The following is a 9,538-nucleotide window of genomic DNA, read 5'->3' as shown; positions in this document are numbered from 1 at the left end:
CATTGAACTTTGACCTAACATTATAGAGGGCGCGAGTTAGGTCATGTCAAAAATTCACTCGCGAAAAAAACAAAAATGGAATTGAGTGCAGAACTTTCACAAAGTTTACAGATTTGTGGGGATTCAGTTCATATTAGGGATGAATTTTTCAAACCTTTAATAAATAATATTGTGGAAGATGTATTAGGCAACAAGTCAGGTACATGAAAACATGTTGATCTTGAAATACATCGGCTAGGCCTAGCTAGCTAGATTAGCGAGGCCTCCTCTCTGTTGTGTGTATATAAACTTATACAGACGGTGGTCGGTCCACCAACCCGCGGAGCTAGCATAGGGTCCGTGGCTTAGATAGCCTAGGTTTACCTAATTATCATTAATGGTTCTTTTGCCATTTTGTTTTCGTCTTAATTCATTATTTACTAGGCCTATTTAAATTATTAAATAAATATGTTCCTTTTCAATTATACAGATGACTAAATAAAGTAAAAATGTGCCTTTAAAATTAATAAAATAAAACAATATAACCTAGGCCTATTACCTATATGATTTATGAATGAGGAATTTATGACAATAATTGTTAATATTATATGCAGCCATCATTTTTTTTTCACATTTTCATTAGGCGATGTTGTAAAAGGCATTGAACCAGCTATATACAAACAGTCTTATGGTGCTCTAGCTACATTCTTCCTCGAGGCTGCAAAATATGATGCTACTTCTTCCAATATCAGGTATGTTATAATGATACTTGCATAATCAAATACTGACTTGTCGAGAGTTTAGAAACCATAATACATAAAATTGGTATTTATCAGTTTCTATCACGAATGAAATAAATGATACATATCACTTGTTTTATTTGAGTTGGACAAAAACAACTATGACAGTTCTGACATGTATGGACATGATGATGTCATATCACTACCATATTTGGGCATACCACATTTTTTTTTGTCACATAAAGTTTGATAGTGTAGACCGAGTTTTGGTCTGAATTGTACCTCTGTTTAGCAATGGATTTCATTGTGTTTACATTACCTACGCCACAGAAAGGTGAGGTCACTCTTATTATCAGAAGTGACCTTTTTTTACCTTTTCTTTCATTTCAGCTCTTTGTTAGAAGACTGCAAATTTTCTGCTGATAGAACAGAGATGGTTAACACATTATTCAAAGAGAAAAAGTCAGCATTGCGAGCTATGTTGTCCAGAATAGGAACATCACACCCACACGTTGTTGATGTAGACTGGCGGCTAGATTACTACATGAAGGTACACATCTCAAAGCCATGGCTCACTATTGGTTTTCAACATATTTGTGTAGCTGTTAAGTTTAGTTAAGGCCTTATTTCAACAGATCTACAGCTAATAGCTCTACCAGTTAAGTTAACAAAACTCTAATTAAATACTCGTAAAGTATAAAGTAAAATGTATATTTTGTATGTTGTCTTTTGTCCAATGTAGTGGAGTTGTGGATTGGTGGTTATGATGCTCGGCTACCAATCTAAGGGTCCTGGGTTCAAGTCCTGTCATGTCAGGATTTGTATGACGATTTACAACTCCACTCCCAAAGACTTGTAATATTTTTGTTTATGTAGAGCATCTTGTGTGTATGTTTGTCATGTGAACAGGATTGCCATCTTTAAGAAGGATAGTGAATTCATTCGCTGATGGTTATCCTTGGCAATTTGCCTAAATAAATTTTTGTTCATGGATTTTATCTTTATGATTTTTCCCCTCAGAATAATTATCTAGATAAAGTAAATAAACCAACGTACTTAATAACATTAAAGACAGAAGAGAATGGAAGTAACGAAATAAAAGATGTCCAATTTGGCTGCACATTAGAACAATTACAGGTTAGTAGAATAAAGAGTGTATGTTTGTATGTGAACAGGTATAATAAGGACCATACTGGTCTGCTTGTGAAACTAGACTAAAGCTCTGTCCACACTATCATCTAACAAAAAATGTGATGTGCCCATATATGGACATGATGCGGTCATATCACTACCATATTTGGGCACATTGTTTTTATTAAACTAGTTTGATACTTTAGAACTGTTGACCTTACTGTATGTACAACTACTACTTTTTTTCTTATAATAATATGTAAATTAATAAATAACAAGGCCATATACATGGCTGCAGTTGCGTGCTCAAGTTAGTGTTTACCGACCAACCGACCGACATAGTGAGCTGTAGAGTTGCGTTAAAAATAAATAAAGTTATACATAGAAAACCTTTCTGAAATAGTAGGGGATTTCCCTGATGTACATGTTGGTGACTTGTAGTACTGTTCAAACAAATAGAAACTTATTACACAAAGTTGCTATTGACCAAAAGCGTTATGTAAATATGAAAATGAATATATCATTTCCACAAACGTTTCTGTGTCAAATATCAATAGTTTTAGTGAGTTTTGTTGCTATCCTAAGACTTTGTTTCACTTAAAAATAACTTGAATTAATAAATGATACTTTTTCTTGCTTTATAGGATCTTGTCGGTAAATTAAAAGACGCCACCAAGAGTCTAGAGAAAGCAACGCACACATGAGGATTCAAGACTTACCGTAATCTTTCCATAATCATGTATATTAATATTAATACATTTTCTATAGATATATCATATACTGTATATTACAAAAATTATTACAAACAAACAATTATTTTATAGCAATCACACTGTAGAAAAGATCTAAAGCTCTGTCTACACTATCAAACTAGTTTGACATGTGTGATGTGTCCAAATATGGTAGTGATATGACATCATCATGTCCATATATGGACACATCACATAAGGTTTGATAGTGTTGGCAGAGCTTAAGATCAGGAACAAAAAAGTAAACATACAATTTAGATTCTATTTCATAATTTAATAACAAAGATATTACTTTACAAAACAATTATATTCAATATAGTTTATATATACAAGTCAATATATCTGTAACTAAAGACCAAATTAATTAATTCAATTTTAATTAAAAATAAACATATAATGTTTAAATTTCAAAAGTACTGATGTAAAATTGCTTTCAAATCGTCTACATTGTTTTAGTTTCACGGCATTGCATTCCATAATGAAACCAAAACCCCTTCCCGATTGGCTGTCTCGGGGTACTCGCAAATACGTAAATGCAAACAATTTGACCAATCACATGTTCGGATTATTCGACTCTTGTGATTGGTCAATGATTTGTATTGCGTAATTTGATAATAGAAAACGTTCATTTGCAACACCACCTACTGTACGACCTACGCAGTTTTATTTGAAGGTAGAAACGAAAAAAATGTGTCGAGAATAGAGCGAAGAGGAAGCATGCACAAACTTTCTGCACATGCGCACCATGAATAACGTCCAGGTTTGTCGTCGCAAATCTAAAATTCTATATGTTGTATAATTTCTATAATTGTTCAGTCTTCAGTAGAATTACATTGCCTCTTTGCAAGTTGTAACTACGAAGTGATCGATCGTCAATCAGTTCATTTCCCTCAAATATTAACCTTTGACACGTCCTCGGAATTCTCGTTCTTATTTCAATCTGATGTTTCAATCCCGCTATTGTATCATGAATACTTTCAATCGGGATTAAATCTCCGTTTGACTCCAGTTCAATCAAAACCTTCAAATTTCCAGTCTCTGCTTCCCTAATGTCGTCATCCGTAATCATTCGAACTGTTGGTAGCGATCGCGGCGTCAAATATTCTGTGATTGGCTCACCGTTTTTCATAAATGTTTCCTCGTATCGTAATTGAAATCCATTTACCGAAGCTCTTAGCACAATTGCAACTTTATTCTTTATATCTTCAACAATATCAGAAGCCCAATCGACGTCTATTCTGAAAGAGCTTTTATTCGCAAGCTCGATTACGATTTGATTATTTTCATTGGTATGCATTGGCTTTCTGGTTTTATTCTCCAAACGTGATACCATAAGTAGCGTCGCTTCCCCGCCGGCGATTCCGTACTTCTTCAGTTGCATGTCATCGTCGCAGAGATGTGTACCCCGGAAGTAAAGAACACATCGATCAGGCCATCCAACGCAGCGAGCTTCGTTAATGATTTGCGATTTCAGTGCTCGGACGGAGTCTTCTTGAGAAATTGTAAAACTTACAGATTTTGAGATGCCAGGTTTACAGTTTGGAGATATCTTGCTGGGATTCCATGATTTTGGACTTCCCTGTTCTGAAACGATACAATTAAAATTACACTTAACTGCTTTTTATTGGGATATATAACCATGGAAGTGTTAAATTACAATTTAACTGTTCCCTGATATAACTATTATTGAACTATAAAAATTATCGGTATTTGCTGCAGTTTACACGGCAGGTTAAAGTAAGCAAATCTAACCTAATCTAACTTAATAATAACTTAACGAGAACATACTCCTGAGTAACAATGGAGTTACGAGACAGTAACTAAACTTACAACACAAAGAGGGGAATGTTATGTGGAGCATTCATTGAAATAACGGACAGCTCCTGAGGTTACGTCAGGCTGACGTAACAATGCGTGTCGGAATCGTCGAGAAAATACTCATGTAGAACAACGAAGTTATGACATTAAATGACGACATTAACTGTGACGACACAAAGAGGAAAGAGAATTAGTTCTGCACTGTTCAGTAACATAGCACGACTGTTCCTACATACAATACAATTTACGTAGATACAATACATTACTCCTACCTGTCGATTCTCTGGCCGTGATATTTATAACGGTAACTTTAACTAAACCGTTTGTATCTTGTCTTCCAAAATGTCTTTCTTCACGTAACCCACTATTGTAATGGAACGGATGCGCTCCGTTCGCAACGCCGTTCGTAAATCCTCTGGTAACACCATTCTGCATGCAACTATGCATAATTTAATTGATAGGCCTATCTATGTTATGGAAAATAAAATTAGCACTTAAATGTATTCCTGCTACCACCGCCAAAGATCTTTGGCAACTGCGGTATTACTGAACTTGTTGTTCGCCCGTCCGTGAAAGTTGAGGTTTAAACACTGAACTGGAATTAAAAACACTGGTGAAGAAGGACACCAGGGAGGCGTTCACTTCCCGTAGCCTTTGTCATTTTTTAATGCCATAATCTTATGGGTGGTTACACACGAAGATGGTGTTAAGTACGACATGGTGGTATTAGTGATTGCAATGAGTGGAGCTAGACAATTCAAGCCTAAATCCCTTCTTTGTATATCTTGTAACCCATTTTAATACATCGTTAATCAAAGGTAAAGGTTTGACGCACCAATGTTGAACGCTCCAATTATTTCACTGAATGACGTAAATTAACGATAATGTGTTGGCAAAATATGATTAGGGAAGTGCCATCTCTTCTCCGCTAACCCGAGTGTCCGACTCCTCGACTCCTACTATTCCGTACGGAACTTATCATCTTCCCTTCTGTGTAGCTATACTATGTACAGATGTACGTAGGCCTAGTTTAGGCCGGCTACCTTTGATGATTTTATGTTTCTTTATTTAATCACATTCTAAACAAAAAATAGACAGAAAGGGAAACATATGGGTAGAGAACGATAACGAACCGCTTGGGAACGCTAATTTTCCAATGCTTAGAGTGCCTTCTCAATGTTTACGTTGCATTTAAAAGCAATATTTTAAACATACTGTACTCTATATAATATTATTTCCATTAGGCTACACAAGAGATCGAGTTGATTGGTAATCTAAAGGCCAATTTACACACAACGCGGAGCACACGGGCGGTTTCCGCAGGATAGATACAAATAATTATACGTGGGACAAACTACGCAGTTTCCGCTTACCGTTACCGCTCGTCTGTGTAAATTGGCCTTAACAATAGTCAGAATTGAGTCGGACTCGAAATTACACGCGATATGGCGATATGGATGTATAGCGATGGGTGATGATGTCAGTCTGGACGCGCTATAAAAGAAAAAAAGTATAGAGATCTATATGCTTCTTTCTTTTAACATGATTCAACTCCTGTACTGTATCGTATAGGGGCTACCTTGAGTGGAGTACTACACCACGTTTGGCCGCGTTTAGGGTTGTCTTCAATAGTCAATAATGCATCAACATAATTGATGAGATGTTTATCTAGTCTATGGCCTAACTTTAAGTATAAATATTGTGAAAGGGAACGGTTAAGCATACAAAACTGCGTGCTTGTTTAGCATTGAAATGTGTGTTTATCTTCAAGTTTGTAACCTCTCTAGAGAGAATCTCAATGTCGAGGTTGTAAACATCTTTTGTATAATAGCAGACCGGGTGTGCCTAGTATTTCGGATGTTTTGTACGTGAGGGCAACATTAAGCTTGGTTCCCACTTGCGACGCAACGTAACATAACCTACGCAACGTAAGAAAATGCCCTTAATTGTGTTTGCCCCCGCCTACGTGAAATAAAACCTGCGATGTTTGCAGCACTGTTGCGTCGTCGGTTCCCACTTGTGATTACGCAATACATCACTTTGCGTCAATACGTCGCTGCGTTGCGTTCTAGAGTGGGAACCACGCCTAAAGCTATTTTGAATCGATCAGTGCATTCAAATTAAACCAAATGCATGATGCGTATCCTGACCAAATAAACTATATATCTTTACTCAAACCTTAAAGTTAAAGATATATTGTCCCCCTGAAAATAATGTATGATTTTTTTTTAATCTGCCATTTTAATGTCACATAGTTATCCACTTTGACCAAAAAATTGGATCGAAAAAAAAAATTATTTACCTGAAGAAACTAATTTAAAGCAAAAATGTTTTTTTACAATTATTTTTGGTTAAAATTTAACGTTTTTTTAATTTTTACAGAAGTGAATAACCTTTAATAAATAATAAAATGGCCTATTTAAAGTCTGATTTATTAATCTTCATTTTTCATGTTTTGGGGGGACAATACAGAATGCAAACATTGCGAAAGACGATACTTCGCATATTGAAGGGTGTCTGACCTGAGAACCAATGAAAGGTTCTAGAAACCAAATACAAAACGTGTATGCTTTCCTGTGGTGATGTTTTTCGACTTTGAAAGGTAAACCATCCCTATACAATAGCATCTGTTTACACAGCGTAAAAGTCACCCAGGGTTATTAAAGTTGGTTTACCGGCATTTACATTTATTTTAAAACGAAAGTATACAGTCTCCGTATGTTTTGACGTCTGACCTGTTCGACGTCTGATTTGTTCGACGTCTAATCTGTTCGACGTATCGCTAACTTGGTGGTGGTGGAATTAGATCACCATTTACCCGGGTAACTGAAATTGATGACAGAATTACGATTAGCTCCTCCCCCCACCCGCCCCATGGAGCTATAATTTTACCGGCATTTACATTTATTTTAAAACGAAAGTATACAGTCTCCGTATGTTTTGACGTCTGACCTGTTCGACGTCTGATTTGTTCGACGTCTAATCTGTTCGACGTATCGCTAACTTGGTGGTGGTGGAATTAGATCACCATTTACCCGGGTAACTGAAATTGATGACAGAATTACGATTAGCTCCTCCCCCCACCCGCCCCATGGAGCTATAATTTTATACCTATGCTCCTCCCACGACTACTTCTCCTAAATTGGTAATGAAATAAGTCCTCTGTTTAAAATTGTTTGGAACTTATTCAATAAATCATAATTAATCATAAATGTATAAAGTATATGAATGCCAATTATATTTTTGTATTTTTTATATATGTTCGTCGTTAAATGTCCATCAGCAGGCCTACGTCGGTGCCACCCTAGAATTATGTAGCCATTATAAAATATAATAGTCTCATTTAGTAAGAATGAAAGATCAGACTGGAAGAAACTAGTAAAAGAGATTTACGGAGCAGCCCAAGCGGAAATGTCGGCAGACTTTTCAGCGGAAAGGCAGTAATAATATATATTAGTAAGAATGATTTTCCATCAATACAAAGGCCTAGACATATTTTAGTTAGGCCTACATAAAGCCTTCATAAGTAGTTTCAAACAGAACAATCTTTAAGACAAAAAGTTGAGAAAAAGAAGATATGATCAGAAAATCTTTTTTTGAGGCAATTCACACTTTATTATACTGAATACAAAATAGTTTACCTCACCTTTTATGTATATTATTATTTTTACACTTCAATGCACATGTTTTGACCTGACCTGTATGCTCGAGTAATTATTATCCAATCACATTATTTTGGTGTGTGGGCGCGGTGTGTGTGTACTGTACTTTTTGTATGCTACTGAATTACGCATCCTATACACATCGTCGAAGTTGAACTGTTTTGATCATTATCTTTACTATCAGGTAAGGCTCTTGTCTTATAATTTATGGCATGGTTTATCTGAGGGAACATGGGTAGTTTCTATAGTTATTCATTTTAGAGTAGAACATGGCGATTCATTATAGGTAGGGTAGGCAACCCTTAATACTACTGCTAGGCTACGACTAGACTACTACTACGGTGGTAGTGCAGTAACTTATATTTATAATAAACGTCAACGTTTTTTAGGGGAGAGACGACGGCGAAAAGGCGCAAGAAACTGTGTGTCAAATGAGCGGCCACAAAATATTATATTAATTAGCCTAACAGTAATCTGACGGAAATTATAAATTGTTGTGTGCTTGTTGAGGTGATTGTACTTCTTACAAGTTGACCTTGACAAAATAATTGTAAGGCCTGGGCCAGGCCTATATAAAAGATGTCGATTAGACGTACGTACGTCGTAAAACTGTGTATACGCTGTTCTCTGTCCGCGCGCAGAAAGGAGGTGTATAATACGTATGCGGTGTACGTGGTTAAATAGAGCTAGTTTTCTAGTATTTCGATATAATAATTTCATTTTTATGTATTGTATTTACGTTTTGATGTATGTCACTGAGACCCGATGTAGCCTAATTTTAATTATTCAAATAAATTGATTGATGACAAAAACATTATGTCATGTTAATGTCTATCACAAAATGTGTTTTACACAAAGGTACTGTCTTCCATCCATAAAAAAGCTATATCCCACAATTATTAGTTTATATTTTAAAATCGATCATCTCTATAAATAACCACACAACCGGATCAAAATAGATGCATGTGATTATGTGTGTGTTTTCTTTCATTTTTTTCTATTGTTATTTTCTTCACAATAAATGAGCGAACGCTTAAATTGCAGTGCTTCTGATCGCGATCATTATTACGGTACTATTTGACACCCGAGATATCTAAAAAAGATAGGTTCTCAGCAGTAGGCGAGATTGATTGATTGAATTTAATATAATATTAAATTACTGTACAACAGGACCGATCAGCAGCCCTCCAAGTGTTCGAATATTCTACTACTAGGGCTATCAAGAAATTAAGATTTTGCTAATTCGCAGTTTTATTGGAACGGGTGCGCACCATATTGTAAATCTTTAATATAGGCCTATAAAGCTTTGTCGACACTATCAAACTTTATGTGACAAAAAAATGTGATGTGCCCATAAATGGACATGGTGATGTCATATCACTACCATATTAGGACGGCATGTTACACTTTTTTGTCAAACTAGTTTGATAGTGTAGACAGAGCTTTATACTTTTAATTT

General features: G+C 35.7%; 2 protein-coding genes across 2 annotated transcripts; one reads left to right on the top strand and one right to left on the bottom strand.

Annotated features, from left to right (window-relative positions):
- The first annotated feature begins 45 nt into the window (after positions 1-45).
- Positions 46-2,861, top strand: LOC144839562 (COMM domain-containing protein 3-like). Its single transcript, XM_078694984.1, has 5 exons — positions 46-199; positions 623-731; positions 1,110-1,269; positions 1,740-1,856; positions 2,495-2,861. The coding sequence occupies exons 1-5, from the start codon at positions 76-78 to the stop codon at positions 2,552-2,554; spliced, it is 570 nt and encodes a 189-aa protein (XP_078551110.1). The 5' UTR covers positions 46-75; the 3' UTR covers positions 2,555-2,861.
- Positions 2,862-3,118: 257 nt separating this feature from the next.
- On the bottom strand, positions 3,119-5,298 carry LOC144839561 (uncharacterized). Its single transcript, XM_078694983.1, has 2 exons — positions 4,690-5,298; positions 3,119-4,183 (listed from the first exon to the last, which is right to left on the bottom strand). Exons 1-2 carry the CDS (start codon positions 4,862-4,864, stop codon positions 3,402-3,404), a joined length of 957 nt encoding a protein of 318 aa, XP_078551109.1. The 5' UTR covers positions 4,865-5,298; the 3' UTR covers positions 3,119-3,401.
- Positions 5,299-9,538: the final 4,240 nt, after the last annotated feature.

This window comes from Antedon bifida, chromosome 4, assembly GCF_963402885.1.
Source record: "Antedon bifida chromosome 4, ecAntBifi1.1, whole genome shotgun sequence".
In the NCBI taxonomy this organism is placed as follows: Eukaryota; Metazoa; Echinodermata; class Crinoidea; order Comatulida; family Antedonidae; genus Antedon; species Antedon bifida.
Note: the sequence above shows the minus strand (reverse complement) of the source record. Positions and strands in the feature narration are given on the sequence as shown.